This window comes from Lepidochelys kempii, chromosome 18 (assembly GCF_965140265.1).
Source record: "Lepidochelys kempii isolate rLepKem1 chromosome 18, rLepKem1.hap2, whole genome shotgun sequence".
NCBI lineage: Eukaryota > Metazoa > Chordata > Testudines > Cheloniidae > Lepidochelys > Lepidochelys kempii.
This window is the reverse complement of record NC_133273.1, coordinates 8,027,272-8,047,480: the sequence shown is the minus strand read 5'-3', so window position 1 is coordinate 8,047,480 and position 20,209 is coordinate 8,027,272. Positions and strand designations below refer to the sequence as shown.

General features: G+C 50.4%; 1 protein-coding gene across 1 annotated transcript in view; it reads left to right on the top strand.

The window, feature by feature from the left end:
• The window catches only part of PADI2 (peptidyl arginine deiminase 2), a 75,411-nt gene that overhangs the window by 20,659 nt on the left and 34,543 nt on the right, over nucleotides 1-20,209 (top strand). Inside the window, exons 2-5 of the mRNA XM_073316344.1 lie at nucleotides 3,005-3,188; nucleotides 4,209-4,281; nucleotides 15,042-15,103; nucleotides 18,039-18,156. Of these exons, the coding sequence (XP_073172445.1) occupies nucleotides 3,005-3,188; nucleotides 4,209-4,281; nucleotides 15,042-15,103; nucleotides 18,039-18,156 (437 nt within the window). The remainder of the gene's footprint in view (nucleotides 1-3,004; nucleotides 3,189-4,208; nucleotides 4,282-15,041; nucleotides 15,104-18,038; nucleotides 18,157-20,209) is intronic.

Genomic DNA, 20,209 nt, shown 5'->3' with positions numbered 1-20,209 from the left:
AACTTCACTTCGCTCCAGAGTCAGACCAGCTCCCGGGCTGCAACCTCGGCTCTTCCTGCAGCTGGTTCCCTCCTTGGTATATATGTTTTCCCTTTAGTTTCCTCCACAGGTAGCTGCAAAGCCAAAGATCCCAGGGGGAGGAGGGAAAAGGAGTGAGGACAGCCTGGATCCTGTTTGCTCACACAGCAGACAGGTGCCAGCAGGCTCTGGCCGCACTACGGCAAATGGGTTCCTGGAAAGATTTCCTGCTCTGATCTCCTCCCCCCATCCCCATTTTAAAAAATGTGACTTTCACAGGCCTGGGGCTTGTGCCAGCTGTATTGTTGTATTCACATTAGCATGGGGCTGCGAGGCTGGGCATGGGGGAGCCACAGAATGCCTTGTACATAGAAATGGGTGAATGCACTGAACCTCCTCTGGGAGGTTTTTCAGTGAACTCGCTCCAGTTTCAGCCGCATCCTGTTAGCATTCCCTTGCCACTCCTATCCTAGCGAGCGCAGGAGCAGCACATCGTTAGACAGACGGTGAGGAGTGTTTGCAGAGAGGCCGTTTCCGAGGTATAATCATGAGTATTCACGCTGATCCTAAAGGTGAGTCTACACTGCAAAAAAAAAAATATAAAGGAAATGAAGGTATGTTCCTAAGCCAGGTTAAAATAGCAGTGAAGACATGGCAACCTGGGTTTTAACGTGGACTGGCAAATCAAGTTCAATCCCAGGCTGCCCTGGTGACTCGAACTTGAACTGCTCACTGGAGTACACGGCTGAGTCTTGGCTGCTATTTTCACCCGAGTTAAGACCACCCCTTTTTCTGCAGTGGAGATCTACTGTGTTCAGCCAATCAGAACAGAAACAGGGTTCAAAAAGAACTAGACAGCCACTGATGGACCTATCCTCCATGAAGTTATTAGCCAGGATGGGCAGGGATGGGGTCCCTAGGCTCTGTTTGCCAGAAGCTGGGAGTGGGCGACAAGGGATGGATCCCTTGATGATGACCTGTTCTGTTCATTTCCTCAGGGGAACCTGGCACTGGCCACTGTCGGAAGACAGGACACTGGGCTAGATGGACCTTTGGTCTGACCCAGTCTGGCCGTTATGTTCTTAAACATATCTAAACTTTTTTTAGAAGAGACTCGGACTCCAGTGGAAGTTGAGGGCCTTCAGCCCCTTGCAAGATCATTGAAGTGAGTGGGAATCATATGGCTAAATCCTCTGAGTTGAAAATCTCACCCAATGTGTGTGTTTCTTTGGGTGCAGTGGGAAAGCTGTGTGTTTCCTCAGGGATTCATTCCACTGGGTTTAAACCGCTTGCGTTTATAAGTGGTGGGTAGGCCAAGACATTACTGTCACGTAGCAATTTTAACTGGCACTTGACATGCCCATGTCGGCTTATGGAATAGATCTGTGATCCATTCATTGTGATCAGAGAAGTTAAAAAGGGATTGACTGGGTCCTAAAACTGGAGGGAATGTTCTCCAGCGCTCAGTTTTGTTGTGGTTTGGGAGGGGTGGTTTTTTTTGGGGGGGGGCAGTGTTGATTGGTTGATTTTTGTCAATTGCTTGAAGGGGTGAAAAAATGTGAAATAAACATGTTTTTGTCAACCATCACTCTGATCACTCTACTAGAATGTTGTCTGCCTTTTCCCCACCCCCTCTTTTGTCTGTTTAGATTGTGCGTCCTTGAGGACAGGGACTGTCTCATAAGTGTTTGTACAGCGCCTGGCACAAAGACTGGGGTCTGTAAGCTGTCCTATAATATTAAAACTAGCCATCAGTTACAACTAGCTGACATTCCAGTGTTAATCCTTTTCTAGACAGAAGTCTTTAATTGTGAGAAACTGGCTCGATGTCTCTTTAGATTTCCCGCATCCTAAGGGTCTTTGGGGGTCTCCAGCTATTCATGCAATCTTTGCCTTCTGTAGTATGTACAAAATGTCCACGAGTCATTCCAAAAAGACGCCTGGCATTTGTCTAAGATTTCAGCATTTGAGCCTCATGGCTTGTTATAACTGGGGCTGGCTGGAAGAGCGGTCATGATCCAGTTCACGTGCATAGCATTAAAAGGCCTGGATATTAAGGATCAGGTTGGTTAATGTTTTCGAAGAGCTCTCACAGCTAGTTCCCATCTAGGAAATCCCTAGTTTTAGCCAGGGATCTGAGAACTCTTGCAAAGGTGGGAAAATATGACTCTCTTCATTGTGCAGATGGGGAAACTGAGGCACAGAGGACCAGATTGTAAAGGAATTTAGTTGCTTAGTACTCTTTGAAATCAGTGGGATTTTGGTACACAGGTACCTTTACAAATCTGGCCCCAAGAGGTTAAGTGACTTCTTCAAACTAACCTAGCCAGTGGCAGAGTGGGGGAATAGGACCCAGGGCTCCTGGCTCCTAGTCCCTTGCTCCAACTGTTGGGGTAGGCTGCTCCCATCATGCACCCAATGGAAGGTCTGATCTTTTCTTATCAGGGGCAGCAAGAGTCGAGAGTTCATTTTAACTGCAAAGAAGGCACCCTGCTTAGCCAGATCTGTGGGCAGCCAGGGAAGTGAAGGGCTGCACCATGCTGGCATCAATTGTGTTACGTGGGCTGGTCAGTATTTTCAAACTCGGGTGCCTGAAACTGGGCAGCTAAATCCATGTTTTGGCGCTTGAGTGGTCTGATCTTTGGTGGTGCTGAGCAGGTGCTTCTCTATTGACTTCAATGTAAACTCAGGAGTGCCCAGCATCTCTTCCGGGTGCCACTTCTGTAGGTGCCTTCATAGGGATTTAAGTGCTTAGCTGTGGCACCCGCCACCTCTGTTGATGGGAGCTGCGGGCGCTCTGCCTCTCTGAAAATCAGGTCACTACGTATGAAAATGCTGCCGGGATGCACGTCTGCAGTGATCACTGAGCCACTTTTTCCTCTTGCCTAAGGTCGGGGTCAGGGCTGCCGGGTAGGGGACAGTGAGGCATCTCCGATTCTTCTCTCCACAGCCCTCTGACTGATCCCCTTCCCTTTCTCTGTTGCAGAGCGGCTCCCGCAGGTGCTGTGTCATTCAGCGTGAAGCACACAGCCGGGGTTCAAGTTGAAATAGTTACCGATGACCAATCGCAGGTGGCCCCTGCAAATGGAGGGAAGCAGTGGCCTCTCGACCACGGGACAATCCTGAAACTCAGCATGAACAAAGCCAGCACCGAAGCCAATGACAACAAGGTAAAGGAAAGCCCAGTGAGAGTTCTTGTATCCTGGGCACTCACTTGGCTTGAGACAGGAGCAGGGATGAGGTAACAGTAGGTAACCACGTGAGGGGCACCTGACACAGGATCTTGCTGTACTAGGATGGGTCCAAAGCCAACAGGGTAATACCTCTCTGTCCCTTGATGAAGGGTCAGTCTGAGGACATCCGACCGTAATGCTCCACTCTCTGTACTTTTCACTCAGGTCATTCAGTGGCCAGGGACAGAGACCAGCATGAAAAACTACCAGAGTTGAGCATTCCCGAGACACTGCCACGTTCGTTGGCATCCAAGAGAGCTGGCAAGCATTGGATGGCCACAATCTTGTTAGGAGTTGGTGCTGTTCTCATGTTTTAAGTGTTTCACTCACCCAATGAGGAAGCAGTTAAAATATCCTGTGACCTACGGAGATGGTTGCACACCAGGACCGGTTGTTTGCTGACAACTCCTCGGCTGAAATTTGTTTTGTTGGTCTGTTCATGAACAACTTGCAAATGAGGGGGTGAACGGGCCCAGTCGATCAGATCAGTTCATTGCATGGGATCCTCCGTCCAACTCTGCAAGCTAGCTAGCAAACTTGGAGAGTTTGGGCTGGGCTGTGAAATAGATGCACAATCTGGCTGTTGGGATCATGAAACTAAAAGGTTTTTAACTGTAAAATCCTTGTGCTTAAACACCTGTTGTTCTCATGGCTCCCTATCGGAGGGGAGAGCTTCCGGGAAGGCAGCGACCTGGTGGCAGCTAATTGTCACAGCAGCAATTTGGATGGATGAGAAGGGAGCAAAGTTGGCCAGAGAGGAGCAGGGGCAGGAGTCACGGCAGGGACAGAACCAAGCCCCAGGCAGGGGTTGGAGCGCTAGAGCTGGGGCAGAAAGCGGCACTGGGAGAGTGGCACAAAGGATCTGGCACCGTGTCGCTCTCCGGCTACCGGGTGTAAATTGCCAGGCCCTGTCCTGCCCACCCCTCTCACTCACTAGCCTGCGTTGTGTGTTTCCAGGTAACGGTGAACTATTACGGCGAGAATGGAGGGCCTCCCATAGACCAAGCTGGCGTCTTCCTGACAGGCATTGGTAAGTGCAAGTGCTTTCGGGGCAGACCAAAGCCTATGATCTCGTGTCACTTGGGTTTTATGTTGCAAATGAATAGAGCTTTTGTGAGCTACTTAAAGAAATCAGCTTAGACCTGGGAACTCTGCCCCCGTGCTTGCCAGAAGCAGGACCAGCAGTTCATTTCATTCCAAAGACCAAGCAAATCCAGCAATGCTGAGCTTGTAGTCAAAGCGATGGCCCATGCTTCGCCTGCAAGGAGTTACCATGCTGCTCTGGACCCATGTAAGAGTGACGGGGGTTCTGGCCTCTTTAGGCTGCTGGGCTTAGCAGAAACAGTTCCAGTTTCCCTTTGGGTCCAGTGGCTGTGCTGCGGAGAAAGAGGGTGGCCTGGGAGCCAGGAGACCGTAGTTCTATTCCCACCTCTGCCGTTGGGTGGTCTTCCGGCACGTGGCTTGTGACAACACAAGCACCGAATTAGCGGCTGGGGAAGTGATGTAGCCACCCTCCCGCAGCAGCAGCATCCGGAGACGTCAAGCCCATCCAGCCGCTGTGTAGATTACGAGCGCAGTCCGTAACCAGAGGGCCCGTGGTTTGTTCTTGAGCCCCACAAGCTTTCTCCTTTCCCCACAAGTGCTCAAGCTCTGCTCAGCCCCAGGCCCTGCCCCCACTCCGCCCCAACCTGCCCCACCTTTTCCTGCCTCCACTCCACCCCCAAGTGCGCCCTAGCCCCACTCCGCCCCCTCCTCCCAGCACCTTCTGCATGCCACGGACCAGCTGATCGTGGAGGGCGTGGGAAGAGGTGATCATCAGGGCCACCAGTGGGCGGGAGGTGTTGTGGGGGGAGGAGGGGATGCTGGTTTTTGGTGGGTGCTCCTGCCGACAGTGCGCTGTTCACACAGGCACTTGTCGTGGCAAAACGTTTGTCTTTCATTGGGGGAGGGGAACACCTCTGAAAGACATAAGTTTTGTCCTTCAATTGCCAGGGTACACATAAGCCTTAGAAAGTTTGTGGCTGAGGTACTGTCTGAGAGGCACAACTCTTTCAGAAATGGGGCCTCTTGATTTTAGTCAGCGGTTTTGATGCGTCTTTGAGATGAAATTGGGAAGTCAGCTGTCTTGCTAGTTGGCTGCATGCAGTAATGTGGCCAGGGCCCACTGGGAATTTTGTTCTGACCCACTGCTGTGTCTTTGCTTGGTACCTGCCTTCCCAGTCAAAGAAGCATCTGAGATGGAGAATTCTTAGCAACAGAGGCACTTATGTGGGTGCAATTGTCCCCCACCCCTCTATTGTGTCTGAGAAATACACCAAGGCTCACTCAACCCACAGAAACAGCTGTGGAGACCATTACCGCTGGTGTTGGGCTTAGCAAGGGCAGGAAGAGATTTCAAACGCTAGCCCATTTAAACCCATTTTTATCTTCGTCAGAAGCTGGATCTTACATCAGGGTTTGTCTCTACATTGACACATAGTCATTCTCCATGCTAGGAGCGGTCTGGACATTGGGAAGCCCTGAAGTACTGAGCTAATGCTTTGCTACCTGCCTGATACTAACTGGAGACAGGTTAAACCTGCCAAATTTCAGTCACAGTTCCAAAATCCCGAAGTGCAGTGGGATTGCTGGGGACTTTGCTCACCTTGGTATATAGGTGTAATGCCGACAGACCCCAGTCATCAGTGGGCGGAATCGAACCTGGGACTTCTGGAGCGAAATGCATGAGCCTCTGTTGCATGAGCTAAAAGCCACAGGGCCCTTAGCTAAGGCTGTAGCAGACTCATTCATCTCCAAGTGGTCTCAGTGCCACTAGAGGGGACAGAGCACCGCACCCAGGAGCTGTGTGGGTTACATAGGTAAGAGATATGGATATGGGTCCAGGATTGGATCATAGAATCATGGAACCACAGGGTTAGAAGGGACTTCAAGGGTCATCGAGTCTAACCCCCTGCCAAGAGGCAGGATTTGTTGTGTGTAAACCATCCAAGGCAGGTGGCTCTCCAGCCTCTTTTTGAAAAACTCCAGTGAAGGAGCTTCCATGACTTCCCTAGGCCGTCTGTGCCATTGGTCTCCTGCTCTTACAGTTAGGAAGTGTTTCCCGAGATTTAATTTAAATCTGCTGGGCTGTAGTTTGAACCCATGGCCGCTTGTCCTGCCCTCTGTGGCAAGAGAGAACAATTTTTCTCCATCCTTTTTATGGCAGCCTTTCACGTATTTGAAAACCACTGTCATGCCCCCCTTAATCACCTCTTTTCCAAACTAACCATACCCAGTTCCTTCAGCCTTTCCTTGTACGGCCTGAATTCCAGCCCTTTGATCATCTTTGTTGCTCACTTCTGGATCCTTTCCAGTTTCTCTACATCCGTTCTATACAGCAGTGACCAAAATTGGACACAATACTCCAGCTGAGGCCTAACCAGCACCGAGCAGAGTGGTACTGTCACCTCCCGTGACTTGCATGCTCTGCCTCTGTCAGTGCAACCTAAATTTAATTTACTTCCTTTGCAACAGAATCGCATCGTTGAGGTTGTGATCCACCACAACGCCCAGCTCTTTCTCAGCAGTGCTGCTGCCAAGCCAGTTATTCCCCATTATGTATTTGTGTCATTTTCTCTCCCTCTTCCTCTCACTCTCATGCACACACAGCTGAAGGATGTTTGGGTAGTTAAGCACAAATTACCAGAACAAATTACCTAAGAAGGCTATGGAATCTCTGTCCCTGGAGGTTTGTAAGAACAGGTTAGACAAACACCTGTTCGGGATGGTCTACAGATAATACTTCATCCTGCTTCGGTGCAGGGGAGTGGACTAGATGATCTATCCTACATTTCCCTGATTCTGTGTTCTGATCTGGGGTTACTCTCTGGACTCATCTGTAATCCTAACAGAATTGGGGGGTCAGAGTCCAATGCTGCAACATTGTTATGAAAACACGCAAGCCCAGATGCACGATCTACTCCCTCGGATTTCCCGTGATGATGGAAAAAATAAACAGGGCTGGGGCTCTTTCTTTTTTTAAGAGCAAGTATTCTGAGCGAGCCTGTCCAGTTTTGCAAACACGGATACATCTGTGAATGAGCCGCTTGTCTGAGACTCAAGAGAGCTAGGTTCAATTCCTGGCTTGGCCATAGACGCTCTGGGTGGCCTGAGCAAGTTGCTTCCAGCCAGGTTTTCAGAAGAGCCCACGCTGAGAATTTCCAGGGCTCAGCACCCACTACAGGCATCGTCGTTTCAAAGGAGCCAGCAGCTTCCTTGGGGATGCAATTGGATGGAGGTTTTTAAAAAGGGCTCCATAAACCGCATGCGCCTAATGCATGGTGCTCTTTGGAAGATCCAGCCTCTCGCTTTGGTGTCTAAATGGAAGTTGAATGCTTCAAAATCTGGCCCTGCCTGTGTGTGCCAAAAACTTCCAAAAATACAGGCATAAAACTTTCTGTGCCTCAGTTCCCCCCCTGTAAAATAGGGATCCTTTTCTCTACTGGTCCTTTGTCTGTTTTGGCTCTTTATACTGCAGGGCCCAGATCCCCAAAGGTATTGGGATGTCTAACTTCCATTGAAATCAAGGATCTGGGTCCAAGCTCCTCCGGGCAGAGAGCATCTCTGAGATGTATCTATACAACACCTACCACGATGGGGCGCTGATCTCAGCTGAAACTTTTAGACACGTCTGAAATACAAATGCGTGACTTTTTCTGTGTGTCCTGGATGCTGTCCCCGCAGACACACAAGAGCGAGGCGAATTCTGCGTTGTTACACCAATACATCCATTTAGCAGCATTGTCGATTGATTTTCTTCCGAGTCACATCTGTAAAATGGAAATTAGAACCTAGCCCGTAGCATCTGGTTTGCGCAGGGCTTGTGCAGAGGAAATGTTGGTAGTTTGTCTTCACCGTCTTTCGCTGAGCTTCTGCTGCTTTTGGCGCTGGGCCTTGAATCTCTTTTTCTCTTGTAAAATTCACTCGAAAGTAACCGGAGTTGCCCGAGCTGTTTCTGTTGTCACCTTAGCAGCAAACCAGCTTAGCAGCAAACCAGCAGGGACAGAATTGTTTCACATGTCTCGAAATGTGTCTGGAAACCCGATATACTGGAGCCTTCTCCCTGGTACTATGCAGCCATGGAAAAATGACTCCATCGAAGCATGCATGCAAAAGGGGACTGGTGGCAAAGAAGCTGTGAGTTTGAACGGCAAGGCGGAGAGCAAACGGAAAGGTTGTGGGAGGCACTGGGGCCTTCATTAAACGCTTTGGAGCTGTGACTTCTTAGGAGAAGAATATGGTAATCGGCCCAAATCCATTCGCCTGAATAAAGAAAAAACGTATTGAATACTGCTGCTAATACTGAATAAAATCTAGAGTATGATCAATGTGACTAAATCAACTAATGCCATGTACAGTGAGCATGATCTACACTCATGATCTGCAGTTTGATCGACTAATAGACATGGGCTCTCTTATTTGTAATGTAATGCCGTCAGGATTGAGGCCCTATTGCTGTCTGTGTTGTCCAAAAACACATGATGAACAGCAGTCTCTTCCCCAAAGGACACTGCAAAATGATGGCACGTTTAGAGCTGAGATTTTGTGCCAGGCCCGTAGCGACCGCATAGGGCCTTGATCCCATAGAAGGGTCTTTCTTGACTTCAGCAGGGCTCCGCACAGCTGCAAGCGTCCACCCGCACACACCCAATTGCAGGAGTGGCACCTAAGGGCCTGATTCTCCAATGGGGGGGGGGCAAAGGGGCCTTTGGAACCTCACTTTTAAAAGAGCCCTCCCACTTTTTACTGGCAGTAAGGATGAGCAGCAGGGGGAGGGGCTGTAGAGGAAGGGGTGGTGCGTGGTGGGGTCTCGAGGGAAGGGGCAGCATGAGGGTGGAGGCTCGGGGAAGGGGGGGTGTGGGGATGGTTCAGGTACCATCCCCTCTCTTTCTCCCCACCCCCAGGAAGCTTCCACCGCCCCATTCTCTAACCCTTAGTGGGGCGAGGGGTCTCAGTGGGACTGTTAGTGCAAGGCCTACATGTAAAGTTTGCAGAATCAGCCCTGAGTAATGGGAGTCTTGCAGGTGATGCCAATAGTAAGGAAGCACCAGAGAGGAGTGTGAGGGTGAGATTTTTATCTTCCCAAGCAGGGAGATGACTTAAAGGTTGAGTGACTCGCACTCGAAAATTCCTCTCCTAATGTGGGGGTTGGTTTTGCCCTGACTCAAAAGGTGCTGTTTATAACACCGCAAGCCGCCTTTAAAAAGAAACGCCCTCGGTGCAAATACTGATGACACACCAAGTGTTGAAATAGATAGCTAGTGGCAAAACTAGGTGCTGAAATCCAACACTGCGCACCAACAAACCACTTGGCTTGCTACCATGAAACTGCTTGGGAAGCACCACCGGACTCAGTGGGTGCCATTCGGACCCACACCTCTGTAAAAGACACTGTTTTGCTGTCACCGGAGGAGCAAGGACTGTCGTTCTGTTTGGTGTCTATACAGGGCCTAGCACACGGGGGTCCCAGTCCACAGCTAGAGCTCCTAGGTGTTACAGTAATAATAATGGATAGCTGCAGGTTCTGGGAGCAAGTGGCTTGAATCAGGGACTTGGGACGTGATCCAAAGCCCATTGAAGTCAGTGAGAGTCTTTCTGCCCATTTCAATACATTTTGGATCCTGCCATAAGAACCAGATTCTGCTCTCGTTTATACCAGTAGAAATCCAGAGTAACTCCCCTGATTTCTATGGAGTTACTCCTGCTTTATACCAGTGTGGAGGACCCCCGACCCTGTGCCCCAGAACAGTGCCGAGCCGCATGGTATGAATCCCGATCCGGTGCCCGGGCAAGAGCGCCGGGTCGGGGGGCCTCACCATGCGCCTCGGCCCTGCTCCGGCGCTCCACCAGACGCCTGGCAATCCTATAGTGCTATATGAGTGAAAACTAATAATCACGTTGGGAGCAGTGATTTCAAACCCTGACAGCTTGCTAAAGCCTTTGAGCGTGAGCCGAAATGCTGCCTCAGACATTTCTTTATTGAGGATCGGATGTTCATTTTTAAACATGCACACCACTATGTACCCACCCGCCCATATCTGAAAACAAGCATGTCCTCATGGGAGATAACTGGACATGAGATTAGGCTCTGGCTTTAACTGACCATGTGTCTGTTAGAATGCTAAACACCCGGCATGCAGCTTGGAGAAGTTTCACGCCTCTGTTGGGGTCAACAGTACATGCCTTTCAATATTTTCTCCCGGCTTCAGTTTCTTGTGGCACGTTGGAAGAGCAAAGCCACCCTCTCGCCCCAGCTGGTTTGGTTTAGGGCCAGCACTGCACAGTACAAAGCCAGAGATCTGGGTTCTCCAGCACAAGCTGGCACAGAAGACGGCACTATGGAAAGGGGAAGCCGCACTCCTGGGCCAGAATTTCACCTCTCGTCATTCTGTCTGTCTGGGGTCTGTACCACTTGCCTTGTAGCTGAGAGCTTGAGCTGGGCCTAGAGCTGAGCGAAATCTTTTTGGCAAATAGGAAATTGGTCCGAAAAATGCATCTTTCGGGGCACCAAAACTGTTCATGAAGTTAGGTCGAATTTGGCAAATAGTTTTGGCCAAACAAAACCCTCAATTTTCTTGGTCAGACAGGTCAGCATTTTCCAGAGCTGAAGAAGAGAGCTCTTTGTAAGCAGGAGCTTGTCTCTCTCACCAACAGAAGTTGGTCCATAAAAGATATGACCTCCCCTATAGTGTTGCCAACTTTCTAACTGCACAAAATCGAACACCCCTGCCCCGCCCCATCCCAAGGCCCCACCCCTGCCACGCTTCTTCTTCAAGGCCCTGCCCCCGCATGCTCCATCCCCCCTCTCTCCGTTGTTTGCTCTGCCCCTCACTCACTTTCACTGGGCTGGGGCAGGGGGTTGGAATGTGTGGGGGTGGGGGGTTGAGGGCTCTGGCTGGGGGTGCGGGCTCTGGGGTGGGGCCAGGGATGAGGGGTTTGGGGTGAATGAGGAAACTCCAGGCAGGGGGTTGGGGTGAGGGCTCCGGCTGGGGTGGGGCTGGGATGAGGGGTTTGGGGTGCAGGAGGGGGCTCCGGGCTGGGGCAGAGTGTTGGGGTGTTGGGGGGGGCCCATGATCGGGACAGGGGGTTGGGTGGGCCGGGTCCTGGCAGCACTTACCACGGCTCCCAGGAAGTGGCCACCAGGTCCGTGCAGCCGCTAGACACATGTTTGGCCAGAGAGGCTCCACACGCCACCCTCGTGCCTGCAGGTGTCGTCCCTGCAGCTCCCATTGGTCACGGTTCCAGCCAATGGGAGCTGCGGAGCCGACACTCTGGCAGGAGGGCAGCGCACAGAGCCTCCCTGGCTGCCCATGCGCCATGGGGCTGCAAGGACCTGGAGGCCGCTTCTGGGAGCCACACGGCGCTAGAGCAAGTAGGGAGCCTGCTTTAGCCCCAAACCCCTGCTGTGTCACCGACTGGACTGACCGGAGCCGCCAGGGTCCCTTTTCGAGCGGGTGTTCCGGTCAAAAACTGGATGCCTGGCAACCCTACTCCCCCACCTTGTCTCTCTAATACCCTGGGACCGACACTGCAAGCAATGTTTCATTTTGACATTTTCAAAACGAACCTTTTGGCTATTTTGTTTAGAAAATAGCCATTCAAAATGATATTTGAAACATTTCAGTCAGGGGTTCAATTTCCCCCTTTCGTGAGAAAGAACAGGGAGAAAATCATTTTTGGTTTGAAACGAGCTTAATTTTTTTTTTTCAATTCAGCCACCAAACTGAGAAATCAATTATTCGCTCGGACCTGCAGGCTGACTAGAGGCAGCCGCTTTCCAGGGGTCTGTTGTAGTAAACCAAGGCATGCATGCAGTCTGGAGGAGTGAAATAATATCTGGGGGGGAGGGGGCACAAAAGGAGGAGATTAGGCCTTTCTAATATGATGGCTGAAGTCCTTCCTACCTCAGCGAGCTCTCACGCTTACTAGCTGCACTTACAGACCTTGTGCCAGGGCAGGGCTCTTTACAAAGGTGAGTATTATTTTCATTTTTACAGATGGGGAAACTGAGGCACAGCAGGGCGGAGCTTACCTCATGTCACACAGCAGAACTCAGACATCCTGACACCCACTCGCTTGCTGTAGCCACTGAACCACCCATACTCCTTGATCTCAGAGTGGAACCCACGAGTTCTGGTGTAACACCGGCAGACTCCAGTCATTCGGATTGAACCTGGACCTCTGAAGCTTAGTGCATGAACCACTACTGCGTGTGCTAAAAGGCACATGGCTACTAGCTAAGGCTGTAACAGACTCATTAATCTCTAACTGGTCTCCGGGCCACTAGCTGGGCCAGACCACCACACCCAGGAGGTGTGTGGGTTATACTGGCTCCTTGTCCTGTGCTCTAGCCTTTGGGCCATGCCCTACCAGAAACCATGACAGCCTAGATGGAATCTGGCCACCAGACAGCACCAGAGGGAGAGCTCCGGGAGAGCCGGTACTGAAAAGAGACAAGGGGAAGAGAAGAGCCAGCTGCTCCTTAGTTTCTTTCCCTTCTGCTTCTCGGAAGTTCCCTGTGCCCGGTGAACACAGTCCTTGTGATATTTCCCCTTAATCTGCCTAGCACCCTGGCAGAGCACATGACAGCGCTGGTTTTATGCTTGTGCGCTGAGCTGTAAGCAAGTTCCTTTTGCAAATGTGCTGTTCAGCAGGGCAGCCACAAAGGAAGATGCCTACACTGGGCTCCAGTGAGCGATGGTTCCAAGGGGCAGTTTGCAGGGGGCAGGGTAGCCTAACAGATAGAGCACTGGACTGGGACTCAGGAGATCTGGGTTCTAGTTCCAGCTCTGCTCTTAGCCTGCTGGGTGACCTTGGCAAGTCACGTCCCCTCTCTGTGCCTCAGTTTCCCCATCTGTAAAATGGGGATAATGAGACTGACCTACTTTCTCAAGTGCTTTGAGATCTAGTGCTAGGTAAGAGCTAGCTGCTAAGATAAGTGGCAGACAGCTAGGTTTGTTGTTAAGGCACAGACATGGGAGTCAGAAGCCCTGCATAGTATTCCAGCATGACCTTAGACATGTCACTTTAATCTTCCTATGCCTCAGTTTCTCCATTTGGCCAATTAGTATAGTGCAGTGGTTCTCAAACTTCTGTAACACCATTATAAATGCCAGAGGCAAAGTGAGGTTGGAGGTAGAGGTTAACAGCTCACGACCCCTCCTCCCCCCATGTAATAACCTCGTGACCCCCTGAAGGGTCTCGACCCCCAGTTTGAGAACCCCTGGTATAGTGATACCCATCTCAGAAGGGGTCTGTGAGGCTAATTTCATTATGAAGCACTTTGAGCCCCCTGAATGGATAAATTGGAGAAGTATAAAGCATCATTAATGTCTGTGTGATTCTAGGACCCCTACACCATACACACCCACCCGCCCTTCACCCCGCCCAGTGCCAGCAAATCACTGTCTCCATCTTCGTCCGCAGCTCTGGTGCTACTGGGCCACTACTGGCTCTGACGTCCTGAGTCTCCGTTGCCCTTGCATGTCAGGGTGGCACTTGACCCGTGCAAAGTGCACTCCATGGGCACGGGCGTAAATGCTTCCGTGAGGAGCAACATCAGTGACACAGCGGCCCCTGAATGCCCATCCTGCCCTCTCCCTACTCAGGCAGGTGCACTGCAGCTCCCCCTCTGGCTTCCCAGCTCACCGAATGCCGCGGTCACTGGGGCGTCTTCAACGGGAGAGGAGAGAGGGGGCTGCGTGCATGAGGAAGCAGCGGGACTCTGGGAGGGGGCTGGATGGGGCCCTGTCTGCATCACTTTGCATAGGGCTCTGCAAACTGTCCTGTCAAGAGGGAATGCTGATACATCAGCACTGGGCATCCACCTCCACAATTTCTCCCTCTCCCCTCTGTGCTACTGAGACAAGGAGCGGCCAGGGAACTCATCAGTGTCTCTTGCCTGATGATGTGATGCCAATACTGGGCCCAGCTGCGCCTAGCGTGGCTGCTCTTAATGAACAGGCCCTAGCGCCCATCCCTGGAGTGCTCCGAAACCCGGGTGAGATTGTTCACCTGAAGGAATGCACAGGGGGGTCTCCCCCCTGCCTGCTGCCGATGCAGACTTGGTCTCCCTGCAGATGTTTGCACCCATCCAATTCGCAGGGCTTAACTCACTTGCTTCCCAGGTGATTCAGAAGGGACGCCCACAGTTCATGAAGGCTGTTGATACTTTGGGGAGGGATCAGAGGAGAGTCATGAGAACAACGGAAGGATTGGAAAGCACACCATAGGCTGAGCCCAAGGAGCTCAGCTGAACAATTTGCCAAGGGTCATGGTGGATTCGCCATCCCTCACGATTTGTAGGTGGAGATTGGATAGTTTTTGAAAAGATCTGTGCTGGGAATTATTTTAGGGACGTTCTCTGGCCTGTGCCATACAGGAGATCAGACTAGATGATCACCGTGGTCCCTTCTGGCCTTACCATCTGTGAATCTATAAAATGGATTTGTTACATTCACTGAATATTATGTTCCATGCAGATTTTTTTTAATTGCCTCTTCTGCCTCAATTCTTGTTTGCACTGCATGGCTCAGGGCTTCATAAAATCTCAGGGTTGGAAGTCATCTAGTCCAATCCCCTGCTCAAAGCAGGACCAATCCCCAATTTTTGCCCCAGATCCCTAAATGGCCCCCTCAAGGATTGAACTCACAACCCTGGGTTTAGGGGGCCAATGCTCAAACCACTGAGATGTCCCTCCCCCACTTGCCCTAAGGTTAGCAGTGATCTGTAATAGCAGTGTTGTATTCCTAGGGATCTCTCTGGACGTTGACGCAGATCGCGATGGAGTGGTCGAAAAGAACAACCCAAGGAAGGTAACTTTGCCTTTGATTCCACCATGCTAGCATGTGCCAGCAGGGCACTGCAGACTCCGACAGGCCTTTCCACATTGTGTTTTTTATAGGATCCACTTGTTCCTGGCCTCTTAGGACACTTTGTGAAATGTGACTCCTTGGCCCGGGTGTGGAGCCTGGAATGAAATCGCTGTTCAATAAACTTGTGACTTTCCTTCCCTTAGGATATGTGTTTGACCCCTGGTGCCTACGTACAGCCTTAGTCAATCACAGTCATCCGATGCAGGGTTTAAATTGCACTTTAGGCTGATTGTTCTTCCCCACAGGAAGCTGGGGGCGGCAGAGTTAGAGAGAAGTTATGTTGTTTCCCACAGAGTAACAACATCTGACATAGAACACAACGCATCTGACATAGCCACTGGTGGCTGCACCCCTACACAGGTCTTGCTTCCAGGAGCTGCAAATCATGTGGCTGAGGGGGAGATCCATCCTGTGTGGTAATACACTTGGATGCCTCCACGAGGGATAGATCAGGGTAGATTAGATGCTCTCACGCATTGTGACACATGAGGCAATCCCGAGTTTCCACCTCCATCTGTCTGGTGGCACATTTCTTGCTCCATTATACTCTGTTTCCATGACAGTGATATCTTTCTCAATGGTTTTTTTTATATGTCATCTGTTGTGCTCCGCTTTTCCATCTTCCACCAGGTGGTATCCAGTCAGGGACTTGTCTAGGAATCTGCACCATGCCCAAACCACTTCCGCCTTCTTTCTCGAATCATTGTCTCTACAGGCTGGTGGCCAGTCCTTCGAAGCACATCAGCGTTAGTTACTTTTATGCCACCAGTGGACACCATGTATTCTCTGCAAGTATCTCTGATGGAATGCGTTGAGTTTCCTGTTGTGGGCTTCTAGTATTTGCCAAGTTTCAGTCACATATCACAGTGTAGGTATCACCATGACGTTGTATAACTTTATCTTGCTTCTTGTGTGAATCTCCTCATTTTTTCAAATATTAGCCTGTCTCAAAAAAAGCTCCATTTGTCTTTGCAATTCTTGCTTCCATCTCTTTATGGAGTTGGCCATCAGCGCAGATTGTGATCCCAAGGTATACAATCTCATTAACCATGCCATATTCTACACTGTCAATCACATATATACCATCACTGCTAATTCCTCTTTCAACAGTCCTGACTTTAATTTTCTTTGGGCTGATTGTTAATCCTACTTTGGCAGTCTCACACTTGCAATTGACAGGAGTCTTTTTCATGGCATCATCATCTGTGTCCAACAGAGCAATGTCACCTGCAAAGTCAAGAACTTGAAGTGTTCCTCTATTCCATATAACTCCTGTATCTTCCTTTGATGTTGCTCTTCACATCAGGTAATCGATCATAATGCAGAAAAGAAAGGATGATAGGATTCAGCCCTGCCATACTCCAGTAATGATATCAAAATGATTGGTCTCGTCACTTTCTCTCCATTTTGAACCTTCGTACTCATCTTGACCCAGTGACAGTATCTTTCTTGGAAGCCCATATTGTCATAAGATCTTCCATAGCAACTTTCTATGAATGCAGTCGAAAGCTCTGGTGAAATCTATGACGTTCAAGAGGTTCTCTGGCACGCTGGCCCTTTCTCAATCGGTTATCTCAAGGTAAAGATGTGATCTGCACACGATCTTTTCACTCAGAAGCCTGCTTGCTCATTACAATTTTTCATCTATGACCAGTTGATGCTGCGCGAGATACATGTCAATGGCATAGCCTGAGTGGAGAGAGGTGCAGTCCGAGGCCTGGATCCTCACCCACATAAATCAGCACAGTGCCACTGATTTCCATAGAGGTATGCTGATTTGCATACATTGAGGATCTGGCTGAGGTCCTGAATGCCTGAAAGGAGCTCAGCACCTAAATCCCTGGCTTAGGTATCTCAGTCACAGGTGCCAACTTCTCCTGGCGCTGATGGGTGCTTGCTTTTTTAAAAAAAAAAATCTGTGGCCTGCAGAAGACGAGGCGGTGGTCCCAAGAATGAAGCAATAGGGGACCAGGGGGGAGGATCCATCACCATATTATGTAAGCACAGATCCCTTCACGGCAGGTTGTTTCCAGCCCTTGTCTCGAAGTCATTGCATCGTGAGTGACAGACACTTGAGTAGATGTCACAGTCCCCCTGGAAATGTTTCCAGAGCTATCTATTAAAACAAATGCTAGAGCAGAGGAATAATGCAAACAGGTAGGGGGGTGTCTCTGTCCTTGTGCCCCCCTCCATCTCACATGAAGCTTTGCTCACACACAAGTCACCATCACAATGTACATGTCACGACAGAACAAGTAGAATGCAACCAAGTCAGCAAGGCAAATGCATTTCCTTATCGCCCTCATCAGAGCTGCCTTCTCTCCATTGCGAGAAGGCCTCCACATGGCGCTATCAAGCCACTCGTTCTTGGATTTAAAAAGCATCCTATCCTTCCGAGGCAACTTCCTCTTGCGGTCTCCACGCAACGCATGTGTAGTTCTCCAACTTGTTCAGAGGGCGCATCCTTTCATTAGCTAGAGATTCCCTTTCCCCCGCACATGCCATTTCCCAACACTGCAGAGCAGTTTAGGACCGGAAGGGATGGTAAAGATAGATTACTGTGGTGTCTGATGATTGTAGCAAGTGCTGGGAAGGGGTGGAGGAGAGAGTTTCTCTGCTCACCTAGGCTGCAATGGGTTTTTGGAGATGCTCTTCCTAAAAGTGGCCTTCAATTTGTTTGGCACAAACTGGGGTCGCATGTGTGCAGACACCATTCTTATCAGTGAGGAGTGAATGCACTGAAACCACAGGCCTCCAACCCTGGGAGCTAAAAGAATTATTCTTTTCTTTGAGTAACAGGCCTATAGTCACTGGGGTTGGCCACTAGCGGGAGACGTGAGAGCCCACACACTAAGCCAGAGTGTTATATTTTCAGGGAACATGGACCTGGGGCCCAGACGGGCAAGGAGCCATCCTGCTGGTGAACTGCGACAAGGACAACCCTTTTATCTCTGGACTGGATTGCGACGATGAAAAAGTATTCAGCAAAGAAGGTATAAGCAGACCCCTGTCCTTTATAACTCACAGTTGGGTTAAAACTCTTTGGGAAGTGTTGGTTTGTTTTAAAATTTCCTTTTCTATGTTGCTAATAACAACGCAGGTTATCAAAGCAGGGAGAATTTTTAAAAGTGAATTTACCTTTCACTTTTCCGGTTTGCTGTCGCATTTGCACAGATGTTGAAAAAAGTCCATTTCACGTTCTCGTCGCTTTCACGGTTAAGGTTCTCATGTGCTACCACCGCGCTTCGGTGTTTAAGCTGCAAAATCTGCAAAGGAATGGGTTACTCATTAAGCCCCCCCACTGTTTCTGATATGGTATCATTTATCTTTTTTAAAAAGTTTCTTTTCACTAAACTTGCATTTGGGGCCACATTTGACCCTTCAGTGTCCTTTTAAAGTGAGGTTCTCTCCTGGAAAGCAACTACATAAGCATTGACTCTGGACTCAGCAGATCTGCATCCCATGTGTTTGAGGCAGGTCAGAGGCAGATCAGTTTAGGGATGAGTTAAGTTTTACTTTGCTTAGTGTAGTGGGTTGGTCACCACGCTCCGATTCGGAAGGGGTTAAAAGCAGCCAGGGGAGGCTGGCTGGGTAAACAGCCACCGTTGTGGCCACACCCAATTAGGGTCCAGCTGACCCTGATGAAAGGGCAGGCGGAGGGAGTGAGAGAAGACTTGCTCCAGCTGAGGAGCAGAGGGGACCAGGCTGCCTGGAAAAGCAAGCAGGGTACCTGAGGCAGAACAGGGCTGGAGAAAGGCAGGCTGAGCTGGGGAGCTCTGGCCTGGTGCGTCCCCAGGCTGAGGCCTTACTAAAGGCCAGGGGAAGTAGTAGGGCTGCAGGGAGGCAGCTGGGGCTGGAAAGGCAGCAGGTCCAAACCCCCGTGCCAATGATGAGTGGCCACTTCAGACTACAGTTTGCCCCTGAGGGAAGGGGCTAGATGAGGACTGGCAGGGGGTCACTGAGGCAAGGTGGGCTTAGGGGATTGGGGTTCCCCGGGGAGGGGAGATCCGGACTGTGGGAGCACTGCTGTGGGGCAGCACCCCAAGGTAGGAGGCACTGGGGTGTGGGAGGGATGCAGAGCCTGAAGTGGTGGAGATCAGGAGGAAGCAGGCACCACCGGTAGGAAGACACCGGCTAGCAGGAGGCGCTCCGAGGCTGGAACTGAGCTAATTCCCAGATGACCAGCAGGAGGCGCCGTGGTGGTGAGTGCCTGCCGTGCTACACTTAGCAACCCATCTGTGAGTGAGCTGGCTTCTCTTCTGGCTCCTGCATCACAAACAGAATCCTTAACTAAGTTCCAATGGCAGGACCAAATTCCCTTCTCGGTTTGTTACATCCGTGTGAGCCAGTTGCCTCGGTGAGGTTACATAGGGGTAAAAGGACAGATCCTGAAGACAGTGGAAGTTACGCTGATACCACTGTGGGCAGAATTTGGCCTGCAGAGTCTTTATGACAGGTGCCAATGTGAGAAAAGGGAAGAACCTGGCCAGACTTTCAGAGCCCAGGGGGAGTCTGAGTACAAAGTGCTTGCTCCCCAGTTCTAAACCTCTGCCGGAGTGGAAATTGTTTCTCCAACATATGTGAAGATTCACAGGCCAGTAACAACGGGGAGGGGCAGCATCTCCCTGCACAGCAACCAGAGAACTTGTGAAGAGCAGATGCAACATGCTGGTTCCACTTCCTCCAGTAATAACTGGATGGTGTAATCAAGGGGAAGTCCCCAGGTTGCCTATCAGCCGCTGTAGCGCACACGTTGACCTACCACTCACTTGTGCCTCGTTACACTGGACAGATGTTACTGTTTTTATTTAACTGTACAGCAGGCTTCTCTGTGAGCGAGCTACTGGCAATCTCTCTCTTATTACTGGCAGCTGTTTGCATCAGAAATGCTGAATTATGACACTAAGGCAATGGAGCTGTTGCCCAGGCTAAAGAGATTGGTCTGCCCCTGTGTGGTTCTCATCCTTCATTCTGGGGCTTGGCAGCAGGATGGTCGCCTGTGTGACCATGCGTCTCTAAACTAGGGATGGGATGCACACAGCAGCG